Source organism: Sceloporus undulatus, chromosome 1 (genome assembly GCF_019175285.1).
Source record: "Sceloporus undulatus isolate JIND9_A2432 ecotype Alabama chromosome 1, SceUnd_v1.1, whole genome shotgun sequence".
NCBI classification, from domain to species: Eukaryota; Metazoa; Chordata; class Lepidosauria; order Squamata; family Phrynosomatidae; genus Sceloporus; species Sceloporus undulatus.
Genome location: NC_056522.1, coordinates 14,479,913 through 14,497,515, shown reverse-complemented (window position 1 = coordinate 14,497,515; position 17,603 = coordinate 14,479,913). Strand labels below are relative to the sequence as shown.

At 41.4% G+C, this 17,603-nt stretch overlaps 1 protein-coding gene across 5 annotated transcripts in view; it reads left to right on the top strand.

Moving 5' to 3' along the window:
* The first annotated feature begins 4,356 nt into the window (after positions 1–4,356).
* The window catches only part of CFAP36 (cilia and flagella associated protein 36), a 29,282-nt gene continuing 16,035 nt past the window's right edge, over positions 4,357–17,603 (top strand). The window contains exons 1-3 of one of the 5 annotated variants that reach the window (XM_042446936.1): positions 4,357–4,656; positions 13,257–13,321; positions 16,481–16,582. In XM_042446936.1, coding sequence (XP_042302870.1) covers positions 4,536–4,656; positions 13,257–13,321; positions 16,481–16,582 — 288 coding nt within the window. In that variant the 5' untranslated portion in view covers positions 4,357–4,535. The remainder of the gene's footprint in view (positions 4,657–13,256; positions 13,322–16,480; positions 16,583–17,603) is intronic. The other 4 variants (XM_042446940.1, XM_042446939.1, XM_042446938.1 and 1 more) reach the window with 4 other exon arrangements.

The following is a 17,603-nucleotide window of genomic DNA, read 5'->3' as shown; positions in this document are numbered from 1 at the left end:
CTATTTACCAGTGGTTTCTCTAATGGTGTATACTTTTAATTACCATTATTGTCTTCATATTTTGTTATTTATTTTACATATATATATATATGCAGGTAATCTGTAGTGTTCATGTTTGGAATGTTTGTTTTTGTTTAAAATATTTGCAGAACTGTGGTTATGATGTAGAATGCATTGTGCTAATTAACTCTGACTATTCCCTTTTTGAATTATGTTCTTTGCCCTTGTCTTATTTGTTATACAGTGGTGCCTCGGGTTACGAAATTAATTCGTAACGCGGCCGCTTTCGTAACCTGAAAAGCCTTCGTAAGCCGAATTGCCATAGGCGCTAATGGGGAAAAGCCGCGATTCCGTGCGAAAAAGCCGAAAAAAGCACCAAAAGTTTTTTCGTAACCCGAAAAAACATTCGTAACCTGAAACAATAATTCCCTATGGGATTTTTTCGTATCCCGAAAATTTTGTAACCTGGGTATTTCGTATCCCGAGGTACCACTGTATTTGTTTGAAAGTATTATTTTTACATGTGACATAATAGATTCTAATTTAATTATTCTCCACAATGAACCTATATAATCAAGTATTTTAAGAAGGATTTGTTATCTTTGAGGGCTCATTAACTGTAAATTCACACCAGATTGTAGCCTTGACTCAAGATACGTAATTAATGACAGATGAGGCATGAAGGTTGGTGTGGAAATCTTACTATGTAAACATAATCTCTGACTGTTGGCATTAGATTGTGAGGAGCGAAGGAGAAGAGGCATTTTTATTTGGTATACATCTATACTCTAGTGTTAGTGTTAGGGTTTGATAACCCCCCCCCCTCTCTCGCTGCTCTTCCTTTGGCTGGGTTGCCCCCCTTCTTCACCTTACTTTCTCTGCCCACCTTCCCCTTTCTGAGTTTTGGCACAATGACAGTGCACCTGCAGAGTCAAGGCCAAGCTGACCCAGACAGGGAGGGAGATAAATCAGTCTTCGGTGATAAGACATAGAGTTCCATCCTCATTAAATGTTAAGAACACACTTTTTTAATTTGGGTTATTGAAAGTTCAGAAGGAGGGTGCCCGAAGCTTAAGCACTGTCTTCTGTATAAAAGGCTGCTCTATACTTTGTCCGGGGGGCACAATTTGGTAGAAATGATTCCCCTGTGTTCATTTGCATGCAAAATAAAAAGCCATCTTGGATCATGGACTTAGTTTGTTTGTTTCTCCTGATTGGTACCTTTACATTAGTAAGCGCTGGGTTGATGTTCTTTGTAAATATATGTACTTTGAATATCAATATGTAAGATTTTTTAAACCAATTCTTCGGCCTTTTGTCTGGAGGAAATATTGGACAACGTAAGATTTTAACTGACCACTGATGAAGACTGCTATGTCTGGCTTCTGTTTGAATTAAGAATCGGATGAGACCTTGGACCATTTTCTTTCCTGCAAGAAATTATGTATGTCTTATGGATCTTCTTCCATACTGCTTATAATTTGGACTGTATAGTGTTAATCTGAATAACTGATTATTTTAGTGGTTTGTCTGCACACATCATGCAGACACACACATATATATTATATTCATACCCTATCACTTTTGTTTATTTTTCATTATTTCAGTGAACTTGGTCTTATCCTTTCCTTTTGTCCTGGACATGTACTGAATGGCAGCAAAGAATGAAATGTGCAAAGAATTGTTATTATTTAATTATGTGGGCCATACAACACAATGTTGTAGCACGACATGCTTTGCAGTGATGGGATGCATAATAAAACCCTGACAGAACTGCAGACACAAATGAATCCCTTGGCCAGAATGATTATTTAATTTCAGTCTTCTATTGCAATGAAGTCTAGGGCAGTACATGAAGCTGCATGTGTACACATTGATTTCTTATCTTTATCCACCCCATTTCCTCAAAACAGGGACCTGTTTTTCTGTTATGTGAAGCATTAGTGCATCTGTGGAAGTGTATTTTAATCCAAGAAGGCTGATGCTAAAATAAATCATTCTTAAATGTGCTGCAAGATTTCTTCATACACCATCTACTCCAGGGATGGGCAACACATAGCCTAGAAACCCCATTTAACCCCATCTGTCTCCCAGTACCACTGTGTTTGGATGCTGAGGCAACAGCAAAACAGTGTGAGTTGTCTTTAATAACATAAAGCAAGTAGAAAGCATGCATATTACTTTCAAGCTAAACTGCATGCTTCCAAGTGTGCTTTGGAGTTTAGCACACTGGGGCTAATTTCGGCATTAAAGAGAGATTAAAGCGCATTTAAAGCTTCCCGCAAATAAAGCGAAAATGGCGAGTTATTGAGCGAATGATTATCACACGCAATTGCGCAAATAAAGTGATATTGGAAATACATTGTTGCTGAAGTCCAGAAGGTAAAAAGATGCACACTAATGCTTCTTTGTGACCACTTTAATGGCGGGTTATTGTGTGACGTTATGTTAAATCTTTTCACATAATTATGCAATTTTTCCAGGATATTCATGGGATAAACTCCCGATCTCCTTAGTGTGATAAACTCCTTTTTTGACTTAAAAACGGGGCATACACCTTCCACATGCCTTGTTTTATCGGAATTTGCCATGGCAGCAAATTTACTGCTGCAGCCCCAGATTTGTGTTTGTGGGGAAGGCATCCCCTCATCTCCTAATGCTACCCATTCCTCATGCAAAGTGGTGATAAGAAAAACAATGTCATCTCCGTAGCGGAGACGCTTCCTTCCAAATTAGAAAAATCACTTCATTAAGGCAATTTCCCCTCCATATATCCCACCTCTGTGATGTGAGCAAAATCTAAAATGAGATTTATCTGTGCCATTTCCCAATTTTGTGTGTATGATTGTGAAAGCTGGAAGGTTAAGAAAATGGATAGGAAGAGAATCAGTTGAGAAGAGGTGCTTTAGAAGAGTTCTGTGGATGCCATGGACAAAATAAATGGTGTCTAGAGCAAATTTAGCCCAAACACTCCTTGCAAGCCACAATGACTAAACTGAGACTGTCATGTTGTTAGTTTTTTGTGGGTTTTTCGGGCTATGTGGCCATGTTCTGGAAGAGTTTATTCCTGATGTTTTGCCAGCATCTGTGGCTGGCATCTTCAGAAAAACCCACAAAAAACTATGGATGCCAGGCATGAAAGCCTTCGACTTCACATTGTCATGTTGTTGTTGTGCCTTCAAGTTATTTCCGACTTACGGCGACCCTATCACAGGGTTTTCTTGGCAGGTTTCTTCAAAGGGGGTTTGCCATTGCCATTCAGAGGCTGAGAGAGTGTGACTTGCCCAAGGTCTCCCAGTGGGTTTACGTGGCTGAGCCAGAATTTGAACCTTGGCCTCCAGTTGTAGTCCAACGCTCAAACCACTCCAGGGGGGCTTGGACTGCCGTACTGTCATACTTTAGGCATATCATGAGAAGGCAGGAGTCGCTAGAAAAGACAGTAAGGCATCTTGGTAAGGCAGAAGAAGGCAGTAGGAAGGTAGGAAGACTGGTTTGTAGTTTTGTGAGGCATTGGCTCTCTTTGTCAGAGAAGGCGAAGGACCATGCAAAACTACAGATCCCAGGATTCCATAGGATGGAGCCACGCCAATTAAAGCGGCGTCAACCTGGGTTATTTCCACAGTGTAGATGCACCCATATTTTCACTTATTTATTTAATGTGTGGGATTTATAGCTCCCTTTTCTCCCAAAATGGGATTCAAGGGGGCTTGGGAGGTCAGCGTCCCCTTGAGGGCAATTAACAACAACAACAACAACAACAACAACAGCACAATAATAATAATAATAATATAATATAAAAATTTAAATAATAAATACATAAATTTAAATAAATTTTAAATAAGATAAAAAATAAATTCAATATTTTAAATAATAAATAAATAAATTTTAATTTAAATAAATTTAAATAAAGTTAAAATAAAATTAAAAATAAATTCAATATTTTAAATAATAAATAGATAAATTTAAATTGTTTAAAATAAAAAACAGAAAATAAATTCAATTAATAATCAAAACTAACTAAAAAGATGGAAGAAAGAGGGCCTTTGGAGCCTCTGCGGGGTTGGCGCGCCCTCTAGTGGCAGCAGCCGACACTTCCCTCCCTCCCCCAGCTTGGTCCAGCAACGCGTTCCACTTCCACGGCGCATGCGCGATTTGTCTTCCGGTTTAAAGGAGGAAGGTTCAGAGAACCATCGCATAGAGGCGAGACAGGAGTGAACACCGGGAGGCAGGGAGGGAAAGTCGCGCCTGCGCAGTGCGGGCTAAGGCTAGATGCGCATGCGCACAGGGCTTTTTTGGGCTTCTTTCCTCCCGACCCGCTTTCCTCTTCTGTGACGAGGGTTGCCATAGCGACGGAAGGCCGAACTGGTCCGTAGCCTAGCGACCGGCCAACCTCCGCTCCCCCGCGCATGCGCAGTGCCCTTTCTCCCCCCCGGAAGAAGACAGCAACAGAGGCGCCTCAGAGGCAGCGGCGTCTGCGTCGTCGTCGTCGTTTGTGAGGCAAGCGGCGTCGAAACGGGGAGCGAGGGAGCGATGAGATGGCGGCCGAGGTGGAGGCGGAGGGCGAGGTGGAGTGGGTGGTAGACAGCATCGCCGGCTTCCTCCGGAGCCCCGCCTGGTCCATCCCCATCTTCGAGTTCGTGGAGCAGAAGTGCGAAGGTAAGGAGAAGGAGGAGGGGCAGCGCCATGCTGCGGCTAACAAGGCCAAGGCGATCCTTGGCTGCGTCGATAGAAGTACAGTCTCTAGGTCCAGGGAAGTCATACGGCCGCTCCGTTCTGCTTCATAGATGATAGCAAACTCAACTTGTTCCCAGGATTACAGCTCCCTGTTGATGGACCAAACTAGGGCAACGCCTTTGACTGCCTTGATCAGGAAGGGCTATGAAGGCCCTTAAAGCCATGCGAGAGCCAAGGCAGAAGAGAACAGGGAGAAACAGAATGGCTGCGGCTTCCATGCAGAAAATGAATGAAGAGCTGGTTTGAAAAGGAGGGAAGATAGGAGGAAGGAGCATCTGTGGCCTTAAGATACACGGACAAAAACACCAAGGACTTGGAACAGTTACTAAGGAAGGAAGGAAGGAAGGAAGGAAGGAAGGGCAAAAGCAGCCTTGTTACTGAACATAAAGAAAACAGAAATAATGTCTGGGGAAGATCTACATGAATCCAACTGAGATAATGACAAAGTTAAAAGGTTCCTTGTATCTTGGAGCAAACATTGACCAGAATGGGAAACTGCAGCCAAGAAGTCAAAACAAGACTATGACTGGGAAGGGTAGTCTGAAGATGTACAGCTGAGCACTAATGCCCCATCCATTGCATTCCCTGTGACCATGGCAGGCTGAGAGAACTGGACAGGGATGGAAGTGGAGAAGGAGAACATAAACCCATTTGAGATGTGATGCTGGAGAAGAGGCCTCAAAAAGACAAACAGACCAAGACTGAAATCTCCCTGGAAGCCAAAATGACTAAACTGAGTCTCTTGTATTTTGGCCACATCTTGAGGAGGCATGGATAATTAAAAGGGAGAGTAATGCTAGGAAAGGTAGAAGGGAGTAGAAAGAGAGGAAGGCCGCATGCCAAATGGCTGGATATAGTTAGGGAGGTGATGGGCCTGAATCAAGGGAACCTGAGCAGAGCAATGGAGGAGAGAGGGGTCTGGAGGTGGCTCATCCGCAGCGTTGCTGTGAGTCGGGGTTAAGTCAAAGGCAGCTAATAACAACAAAGGGTTTTATTTCAGCATCAGCTTCTGTGGGTTGTGATTCATTTCGGTTGTATCTGCACTGCAGAAATCATCTCATCTGACACCACTTTAACTGCCCCGGCTCAATGCTATCGGATTCTGGGAATTATAGGCCTGTTACAGACAGGCCATAGTTTTGTGAGTTTTGTGTTAGCCTTCTCTGTCACAACAAACTACAATTCCTAGGATCCCATAGCATTGAGCCATGGTAGTCAAAGTGGTGCCAAACTGGATTATTTCTGCAGTGCAGATACAGCCTTTCTCAGATGCTTGGATTACAGTATTGTAAGATCATATGCACACACACACATGCGCACATAGCCATATACATACACACACACACACACACACACAATTAAATGATTGTGGATTGAGATCTGAATGAAAAAAGATGGAGGCAATAGCTATTATAATACTATTATAGGTGATGTATATTCAAAGAGCTCCCTTAATTGTCCTAATCCTAAATGGGTCTTTCGAAGTCAGGCTTGCCCCCTCTCTTCCTCTCTGATGCTGTTTTTAAATTAAACATGTTGAATTTGTAAGATTCCTGAGTGGCTGCTAGGAAATGAAAATGGTTACATTGTAAGAGAAATGTATTTTCTATGATCCAGTTAAGTAAGGATCCTCTTGATTCCTTTGGGGACATATGGTTTATTTTCCTTCTCCGAGATTAGTACACATAGAATTATAGGCCCCAGATGCATAATTAATGATTCCTTTTGAAGTTAATGAAATGGAAGCATGCTGAACTATGGCTATATTGTGGCCATTTCCCATTCTGTTTTGGGTATCTTCAGTACATGAGGAAGAGGCTTAGGGGTCCATGTTGGGTCTGATGAAAGTGATGCTCTCCATAATGCCATCTATTGCCCTTTCACTCAAGGATCCAGCAGCTGCACAAGAGTTGTGGGAATTCGCTTGTAGTGTAGGTGTATTTGGCCTAAAAAATCTAAGGGCACCAATGCCTTTAGAAGCTAAGCAGAGTCAGCCCTGGGTAGCAATAGAGTGGGAGACTGCCAACCAGCGTCAGGCTATATTTCAGAGGAAGCAATTAGCAAAACCATGGCTGAGTCTTTCCTTGCCTGTGAAGACGCATGAAATTCATGGGGTCTCCATAAGTTGACAGGCGACTTGAAGGCGCACACACACGCTCACAGACACACCTATTTGTCTGTAATTCAGTGAAATTCGCCTTCTCTCCCAATTTCTATGCCAATTTAATACCTGCAAGATACATAATCTTTCTACACTTTTTCCTTTTCTAGCACAAAAATATGAAGCTGCTTTTTAGCTTTATGGAGTACAGTTTGCCCTCCACATTTGCGGCTTTGACTTTTGCAGATTTGATTATTTGAGGTTTCGATTAATATGTTCTCTCTAGCAATCTCTAGCACAACTCTGCCAGAAGTTGACCATAGGTTTATTCCCTGCTGCTGGTTTTCTCTTTGCTGTTTTTCATCACTGTTTTGTTGAATCACTGTTTACTGTGTTTTGTATTTTCAGCAAATTCTATTCCATGCAGAGAATTGTGGTCAGTGGCTGACAGTGAATGAATGACTAGTAATAAATGGTAGACGGAGAATGGTTTCCCACCCCCATCCCCTGGTGCTTTCTTTTAAATTATTGGGTGGAATGTGGCTGTTCGTGTGTCAGTCATCTGCGGGACATTGCCCATGCCATCAGTGGTCACAAATGATTTCAGTCTAAAGCTTGTGACATCTTCAGTAACCTGTTTAAAAAAACTTGTAACCTCTTTGTTTAAGCATTTTCTTACTGTCCATGTGGGCTAATCTCATGCTGAAAAAGGGGTGTCCCTTCTTCACCTCCAAATCATGTATCTCCTGTTCTGTATTTTTACCATATTGCAAAAAAGATGCTATAATGCACTGACAGAGTTCATGCTTTGCATGTAGGAAGTTCTGTGTTCAGTTTTTGTGTAGGATCTTATGTAGTAAGGAAGCTAAGAAAGATCTATCTTTGTCCCTGAAAAGCCAGTCAGAGCTTTCCCCAATCTTCTAGATATTTTGAACAGTAACTTGTGTATATCATTCCTCTATCGGATGTGTTAGCAGGAACTGATAGGGATTTGTAGTCCAAAAATGTCAGGAGAATATCACCTGAGGGAAGTCTGTTACTGATATAGTTCATCAGTGATTTCCATATGAGGCAGTATATAAAAATATTTTTCTTCCACACTTGGTGACACTGACCTGCTCTGTATGACAGTTTCCCTTATATCTGTGTGCTATTGAGTGTGCTTTTCAGCATTTTGTAGCAAAAGCCCTATCAGATGCACATGCTGCTCCAGTATTATTGTAACGAGAAACCATGGTTTCTTGTTGCATGAATAGTATATGAGCCTTGAGCTCTTATACTCTGCCTCCTCTTTTTGCTCGCTGGAGAAAGGGGTTGAAAGCATTTGCTTCCAATTTTAAAGAATTCTTTGGAGAAACCACAGTGTTGCTTTTTATGGGTAAACTCTGGTTAAAACAAACCAAGATTTGATACAGTGGATCCTTGTTATACGCTGGGGTTTGGTTCCAAGATCCCCCGTGTATAACAAAATCCGTGTATGCTCAAGTCCCATTAAATATAATGACAGAGCAAAATGGTGTCCCTAATGAAAAATGGAACATCAAGGTAAATGTATACTTTTTTGGAACATTTTCAAACCGTGTATGCTTGAATCCCTGTATAACAAATCCGTGTATAAGAAGGGCTGACTGTACCTTAGTTCATATTTGGTTGGTTTTCGTCAAGTTGCGTTTAGGGAAATCACATTGTTCATGTTTGGATGTCACAGAGATCTGACCCATCTCTTCTTCCAAGGTATGAAAAAGCAGGAGTGGAGATGGGAAACTGTGTGTGTGAGCATAAACCTTTTGTTCTTAATATTTATTATTATTATTATTATTATTAACCTTTATTTATAAAGCACTGTAAATTTACACAGCGCTGTACATACAATCTTTTTAATTGGATGGTTCCCTGCCCTCAGGCTTACAATCTAAAAAGACATGACACGAAAGGAGAAGGGAGTGGTGGAGGGGAAGGGGATGAGGGCCAGCAGTTCTTCTCTACCTCCAAGGCCTGGATCAGGGGAGATGGACTGGAGGGAGGGTTTGGCTTCTTAATGGATGGTTAATCATCTTCCATTAAGAACCCAAGATCGTATCTCTTTATATAAACCAAGGTATGCATTGACAGCTTTCTCACAGTCCCACCATCCTCACAGACATGGTTAGTAAGGATTCGGGAGAGAGCCTTATCCTTGGCTGCTCCCAACATGTAGAACTTTGTTCCACAGAAAGTCCGGTTGGCTCCTTCCCTCCTGTCTTTCTGCTGCCAGATGGAGACATTTTTATTTAGGCAGGCTTTTGAATGTTAACTATGGAGTTGCAGTGTGTGACATGGTATGCGCTCTCTCTCTCTCTCTCTCTCTCTCTCTCTCTCTCTCTGTGTGTGTGTGTGTGTGTGTGTATATATATATATATAAACTGTTTTAAATATGTTTTTGTTTTTAGTGTTTTAATCATGTTTTCAATGTTGATGCTTAATTCCTTTTTAGCTATTGTAAATTATTTTTTTAGTTGAATATTTTAAAAATTATTGTAAGCCACCTTGTATTCCATTTTGGGAGAAAAGCAGGAATGTAAGTGCAATAAACATATAAAAAATAAAACATGGCTCATTCATGTAATGGGGTTCAGTTCTGTGTAAACCAGCTCAGTCTCTGATCTACAAAAGTTATCATGTGTGATGTCTTTATTGGGGATGTTACGTCTCATTACATACGCCTGAAATTCCCCACTTTGAGGGGGGATTGGGCATATTGACCATTTTTCAAATGGATGTACACATGCACTTAATGACTTGTATGTGTGTGTGAGTGGCTTGTTACAGACTGCCAAAATAAAACTGCTTCGAGTCTCTTTGGAGGTATGCTGTTTAAATGATGCATGGGTCCTAAGAGTCTGGAGGTTGCGCCAAAGCCACTCTCCATTCCTAAGCACTGGAGGGCAGCTTTGGTGCGGCTTCTGGACTCTTAGGGCCCATGCATCATTTAAATAGCATACTTCCAAAGAGACTCGAAGCAGCTTTATTTTGGCAGTCTGTAACAGACCTGTGTGTGTAAGAGAGATAAGTCTTGGAGTGTCAGGAATGTATTTCCTTTTTTTTTCCATAAAAAAGGAAAATATGAAGGGAGAGGAGAGAGACAAAGAGAGAAAGTGAAGTGGGAGATTAATAGACAGAAAAGCCGTGGAGATAGAAAGAAAAAAATAAGTGAAGAAGACAAATTGTGAGAGAAACAGATCCTCACACACAAAGGAGCCAAACAGCATAGGGATGAGCTGTGTGATGACATGTATGTACCCATGAAACCACTATATTTGTTGTGATCAGTGTTGTGAGACTGAAAGTCAGGCCTTTGCTTAGATGTTCGAGTAACTGTTTGTATATGATGTGAAAAGGGCTGATGTGAAAGTGTAAAGGCAGGATTATTGCTGAACATAAAGAAAACAAAAATAATGACCATGGAGGAGCTGCGTAATTCAACTTAGACAGTGAGGACATCGAAATAGTTAAAGAGTTCCTGTACCTTGGATCAAGTATTGATCAGAATGGAGATTGCAATCAAGAAATCAGAAAAAGACTGGGAATGGGGAGGGCAGCTATGAAAGAAGTAGACAAGATCCTAAAGAGTAAAGATAAACAACTGAGTACTGAAATTAGAATCATCCAAGTCATAGGATTCCTCATCACTTTATACACATGTGAGAACTGGACAGTTAAGAAAGCCAACAGGAAGAAAATCAACTCATTCGAGATGCGATGGTGGGGAAAAGTGCTAAGGATCCCATGGACAGCCAAAAAGCCAAACAAATGGGTTCTAAAGCGATCAAGACAGGACTCTCTCTGGAAGCCAAGATTACTAAATTGAGCCTGTCGTACTTTGGACACATCACAAGAAGGCATGACTCATTAGGAAGGACAACAATGCTAGGAAAAATAGAAGGTAGAGAAAATCGCATGCCCGATGGCTAGAGTCAGTAATCAGGCCTGAATCTGCAGGACCTAAGCAGAGCAAGAGAGGACAGGGGTCTGGGAGATGTCTCACCCACAGGGTCAGCATGAGTTGGGGGCCTCGGGACCAGTTCAAGGGCAGTTAACGTGTATATGATGTGAAAATGACAGACTCTAGTCTGTAAATAGTATGATGTAATCTGATTTCCTTGTTCAGCTTATTCAGAATATTCCAACTGTGTTATATTTTGGAATTAAATGAAGTTTGCAGCAATATTGTACTCTGGTTATTTGGTTTAAAGGTCATACAACAATGAAATACTACATTAGCCACTCAGAGAAGAAAGTAAGGGGTATGTTGAATTGTCTAGACTAGAAGATTGTGGAGAACCTGGGGCACTGGTGGCACAGTGGTTAAATGTCAGTGCTGCAGCCACAGTTGTGAGTTCGATCCCAGGCAAGGCTCCAAGGCCAACTCAGCCTTCCAGCCTTTCCTAGGTCAGTAAAATGAGTAGCCAGCTTGTTGGGGGCAATTGGCTTACAGACTGTAAACCACTTAGGGAGTGCTGAGTGCACTGATAAATGGTATAGAAATGTACATGCTATATTGCTAATGCTATAACACAATAATTTGGGAATTGTTGCTTATATACTTATTTATTGATTTAGAGTATTTATTATTTTCTCTTCAGCCACAAAGGATCTCAGGGCACCTTACAGAAGATAGTTAAATAGACAATTCTCTGCCCCTCAGGCTTACAGTCTAAAAATACAAGACACAAAAGAGAAGGGAATGGCAGTGGGGAAGGGGAGCAAGTGAAGGAGGTACTGCTGGTTCTTCTCTCCCTCCAAGACCAGGGCAGTGGCATTTGGAATGAAGGGTGGATCCTTCTTCCCCTGCGGCTAGGCATGGTGGAGCTATGCCTGCCTCGCCTTTATCTCTCTCTGAGAATTAAGCTGGAGGGAGAGTCTTTGACAAAGTTCCCCATTATATTCTTGCAAACAAGCTTGTAAAATGTGGGCTAGACAAAGTAACTGTTAAATGGATCTGTAATTGGTTGACCGGCCGAACTCAAAGGGTGCTCAGCAATGGCTCCTTTTCATCCTGGAGAGAAGTGACCAGTGGGGTCCCACAGGGCTCTGTCCTGGGCCCAGTGCTATTCAACATCTTTATCAATGATTTGGAGGACAAAATTGGGGGCATACTCATCAAATTTGCAGATGACACCAAATTAGGAGGAGTAGCTAATACCCCAGAGGACAGGATCAAGATTCAAAATGACCTGAACAGACTAGAGAACTGGGCCAAAGCTAACAAAATGAAATTCAACAGGGAGAAATGTAAGGTACTGCACTTAGGGCGGAAAAATGAAATGCACAGATATAGGATGGGGGACACCTGGCTGAGCAAAACTACATGTGAAAGGGATCTAGGAGTCTAAGTAGACCATAACACGAACATGAGTCAACAGTGTGATGCGGCAGCTAGCAAGGCCAATGTGATTTTAGGCTGCATCAATAGAAGTATAGTGTCTAGATCAAGGGAAGTAATAGTGCCACTCTATTCTGCTTTGGACAGGCCCCACCTGGAATATTGTGTCCAGTTCTGGGCACCATAATTCAAAAAGGACATTGAGAAACGAGCATGTCCAAAGGAGGGTGACTAAAATTGTGTAGGGTCTGGAAACCATGTCCTATGAGGAACGACTTAGGGAGCTGGGGATGTTTAGCCTGGAGAAGAGTAGGTTAAGAGGTAATGTGATAGCCTTGTTTAAATATTTGAAAGGAAGTCATATTGAGGAGGGGGCAAGCTTGTTTTCTGCTGCTCCAGAGACTAGGACCTGGAGCAATGGATGCAAACTACAGGAAAAGAGATTCCACCTCAACATTAGGAGGAACTTCCTGACAGTAAGGGCTGTTTGACAGTGGAACACACTCCCTCGGAGTGTGCTGGAGTCTCCTTCCATAGAGGTCTTCAAACAGAGGCAGGATGACCATCTGTTGGGGATGCTTTGATTTGGATTTCCTGCATGGCACAGGGTTGGACTGGATGGCCCTTGCTGTCTCTTCCAACTCTATGATTCTAGGGCCTTTGGGGCTAGGCATGATGGAGTTGCTGTGCCTGCTGCTTCTCCCCTTCTGAGGCCAGCATGGTAGCAGTTAAGATGAGCAGTTACGTTGTGTGCTTCCAAATCATTTTTGACTTATACTGACCCTAAGGATTTTTCTCAGCAAGTTTCTGCAGAAGGGGTTTGCCATTGTTGTCCTCTGAGGCTGAGAGAGTGTGACTTGCCCAGTGGGAAATAAAACACAATAATTTGCAACTTAGGAAATACCAATTGGTCGACCCATCTGGTGACATCTTTTGGTTTAGATAAATCTCACCCTGCTAGGAATGTAATTTGAAGTTATTTTGAGATGCAGAATATTTTGGAATGATTTTTGCAAAGTTTTTACATTTGAAAGGAAAACAAACTTGTTGTCTTTTCAGTTTTTGATGACGAAGAAGAAAGCAAGTTATCTTACACTGAGATTCATCAGGAATATAAAGCTTTGGTGAGCAGCTTACTTGCAATCTGTAAATTACTTGATCTGTAGATAAGTGTGTTCTGCTGATGTAGAAATATCTTGTGCATCTGTTGCAGCGTTTAGTAGATTTCTGTTGCAGTTTATGAAAGTTAGGTGGCTAGTGATTCATTATGCAAGGTTGATTTACTGCATGTCTGCAGTGATGTAAATACAACCAAAAGCAGCTATGCTACATTCTTTTCCATCTTTTTTCCAACTCAGTAAAGGATTCTGTAGCAACCCTGTTCTTTCCAAATATTAACATTATTATGATTAGTTCTTGCTTATTGGAGAAAATTGCTATCAGTAATTGATATTAAAGGTGACATACTGGGACTAAGCCATTGCTTACTTTAACATCATATTTAACTGACCATTCTAGTAGGCTGAAGCAGAAGGAGAAGAGATGGGAAGCCTTGCTGAACAATTAATTGATTTCTATCCCTTCCCCTCCATTCACTTGCCATTTCATTTTGGCTGAAATGAGTGGGATAAAAATCCTTCAAATAAAGAAAAAAAATCACCTTAAATTAGCAATAATCCTATCAACCCAGGTCTTGATATTTCAAACTCTACAGAATTTCTAAAGTGTGGTATGTAGCCATCACTGTTGACCAGATAATACTATGGGGTGACTTTGCATCAGCTTCAGGGACTGTTAAGAAGCTTATTACATTTTTCAACAGGAATCTTATTCTTAACATCAGCACTTTCCCCTCCTTAGATTATGTTTTGGAGTTGCTTGACTGCCATTTTCATATTTAACAAAAATGAGAAATGGGTACAGTCATCTTCAGATTGTAGAATTCTGGATTACATTTCCTATTACTTGCTTTTAAAACTTGGATGGGTAGGGATCACAGTTGTGCCAAAAGACAATTTTGCTACAAAATCTATCATTTTCTGCTATCCAGCTGGAATGTCCAGTCCCACTATAATAACACAGTAACAGTAAGATGGTTGAAGGCACTGCATAGGGTCTGGTAGCTGTTTGAATTGTCTGGCAGCTTTAGATCTGCCAGGTTGTGCTGCAGCTTTAAATATGCAGAAGCTGGATTCCATATTCTTATTTTTTTCACCATAGCTGGAGAAGACACTTGAAATGTGTGATATCTGAATAATACCCTTTCTACTGCCAACCCTTTAATTTAACCAGCTGGTAGGGCATTGCTAAAAAATTGGGACTCATGTCTGTAGGTTATAAATTTATATTAATTGGCTATATTTTTAATCTATATATGGAAATTTAGAAATAATGAGGCTATAAATTTCATAGGTGGGAAAGCCAGCCAATTAATTTGCCATTGGAGTATCTCGGATAAATTGTGTACTAATTTGCACTGCATCCCAGATTGTTCCAAGCAACAATTCCTTCTCAAATATAATTAATCTGTAATATTGTGAGAACGTGCAAGAAAGAGTAGGGATTCTTTTTGATCTCATAGGCCCTATACCAGTGGTTCCCAACCTTCCTAATGCCGCGACCCTTTAATACAGTTCCTCATATTGTGGTGACCCAAACCCATGAAATTATTTTTTGTTGCTACTTCATAACTGTAATTAAATAGGTGTTTTCCAATGGTCTTAGGCGACCCCCATGAAAGGGTCATTCTACTCCCAAAGGGGTCCCGACCCACAGGATGGGAACCACTGCCCTATACACACAGGCAAAAGTAAAGCTGCTTCGGGTCACTTTGGAGGTATGCTATTTAAATGATGCATGCATCCTAAGAATCTGGAAGCTGCACCAAAGCTGCACTCCAGTGCTTAGGAATGGAGTGTGGCTTTGGCGCGACCTCCGGACTCTGAGGACCCATGCATCATTTAAACAGCATACCTCCAAAGAGACCCGAAGCAGCTTTATTTTGGTCTCTCTGGCGGGTTACAAACCGCCAAAAAATACGTATTGAATACGTATTAGGGTTAGGAAGGGGCGGTGCTTCCGCACCCCCCTAACCCTAATACGTAGTCAATACGTAAAAGATGGCGGCGCCCTTTCTACATGGGCGCCGCCATCTTTGCGTATTGGACGCACAGCGTCCAGACGCGTCGCGGCGCCTATGACGTCGCGAGTCCGCGCCAGGCGCCTCGCGACGTCATAGACGCGCCGCAAGAAGAAGCTCCGAAATGGAGCTTCTTTTTTGCTCCGCGCGGGAGCCGCGCGGTTTGGCTGCTGCGGCTCCCGCGCGGAGCAAATGGCGGCGGCGGGGGAGCGCCGCAAAGCGGCGGTTTGTACCCCGCCTCTGTATGGGGCCATAATTATTTTTCATGACCACTTTCAGACATAAGAGAACTCAGTAATGAGTTCAGCATTTCATAGTCTTTTAATAAAACACAATGATTTTTGCCTTCAAACCCTTTGTGGTTTGCCTTTCCCTCTGTACTTTTAATACATCATTGTCTGAGGCATTCACTTTCATGCATCACCTCTTGAGCCCCATGAAGATCTAAAGCAATTTCATACTTTCTGCCTCATTGCCTCTTATAGTACCATCTTTAAAAAAAATTCTTCATTCAAATTTCTTCTGAAAACCCACCTTTTTCATGACACCTTTGACAGTGTTATCTCCTGATTCTTCTTCTGTTATGGTGGAATTTAATTGAATCCATGTTGAATTGTAGATTGTAACCACCTCTTCTATTTTGTAAAGTGTCTTGCTTGATAGAAGATGGTATATAAATACTATTATTTGTTATTGAGAAATCAAGTAAAATGATAGTAGCAAACTAAATTAAACATATATGTTTTATATCATGACAGCTTCATGATATAAATTTTGTGGTTGATTTCTATCTTTATGGGCAGAAAGTGTTTTGTTGTTGTGTGCCTTGAAGTAATTTTCAATTCAGGGAGACCCTAAGGTGAGCCATGGGATTTTCTTGGAAGATTTGTTCAGAAGAGGGACTGTGATTTGCCCAAGGTCACCCAGTGGGTTTCCATGGCCCAGTGGAGATTTGAAACCTCATCTCCAGAGTCATATTCCAAAACCACTACACTGTGCTGGATCTCAGAAGGCATGATTACTTATTTTTATGACAATTTATAGCTTACCGTACCCCTTTTGCTAAATAAAAGAAATAGTGTGCAAGGCTGTGGAGAATCCTTGATAGATGATGGTAGAGGATAATTTTTCTATTATTTTGCAGGTTGAAAAGCTGTTAGAAAGTTACCTTAAAGAAGTTGGAATTAATGAAGACAAATTCCAGGAAGCTTGCATGTCTCCTCTTGCCAAAACCCGTACCTCACAGGTAGATACTCTTAACAAATTTGTATGTCTGTACACTAAATAGCATGGTTCAGAATGCACACTTTCAGCACACATACAAATGTAAATCCACAGTTATAGGACTAAAGGTTATGAACATGGATGATTTGATCTGAAACTTCACAGTTAAGCACAAACTGCCTGATGAAAATACAGAACTAGTGTGTAATTTCTCCTGGACTTAATCCCCTCCCCTGCTACCATCCCCTTTCCTTGTGTGTGGTGTCTTTAGATTGTAAATTTACAAATTACCAATTTGTAAGCTGCTCTGAGAGCATTTCTGAAGAGGGGGTATAAATACAACAAACAAACACAGTGGACCCTTTCTATCTGCAAGGGTTTGGTTCTGCCCCCACATCCTGCGGATGGCAAAAAATGTGGATGGTTATAGCACATATTATTCAACGGCAATGATGTCTGTGTGCATGTGCTGCCATTGAGTAAAATGGGGCCTAGTGATCTGTAGATGGTCAAATCTGTGGATTGCTAGACTGTTCGTAGGAATGGTCCATTATTTGTTTAAATATGTAGGCCAATTGATACTCAGCTTCCCTTGAAAATTGGAGTAAAAATGAAATCGCAGTGGAAAATTAATAATGGAAATGACATCAAAAATTTCCTTTGGTTGGGTTCAGTTGCCATGTTCTCTCCCCCCCCCCCCCCCCCACTGAACTGGCAGTTAATACAGTAATTTGCTCGGGTGGTGAGTTTGCATGTACTGTAATAATAAATCATAATACAGAAGTATATGCATAAACAGGAAAGTGCCTCCAGAAAGCAGTGGATTAAAGCACTGTACTTTTCACTCCTCGTGGACAGTTGGGAGGAGGCTAGGAAAAGAACTCAACTCTGTTTCTTTTTCATAGACCTCTGACTTGTCATTGCATATGAAACAGGAATTGTGGTTTAAAATAACTATTGTTTGCTAAAGTAGATCATAAAAGCAATGCAGGGGTTTAAAGTTGGTTTCTTTTATTGATAATTGTTAGTTTTATTTGTTTCTG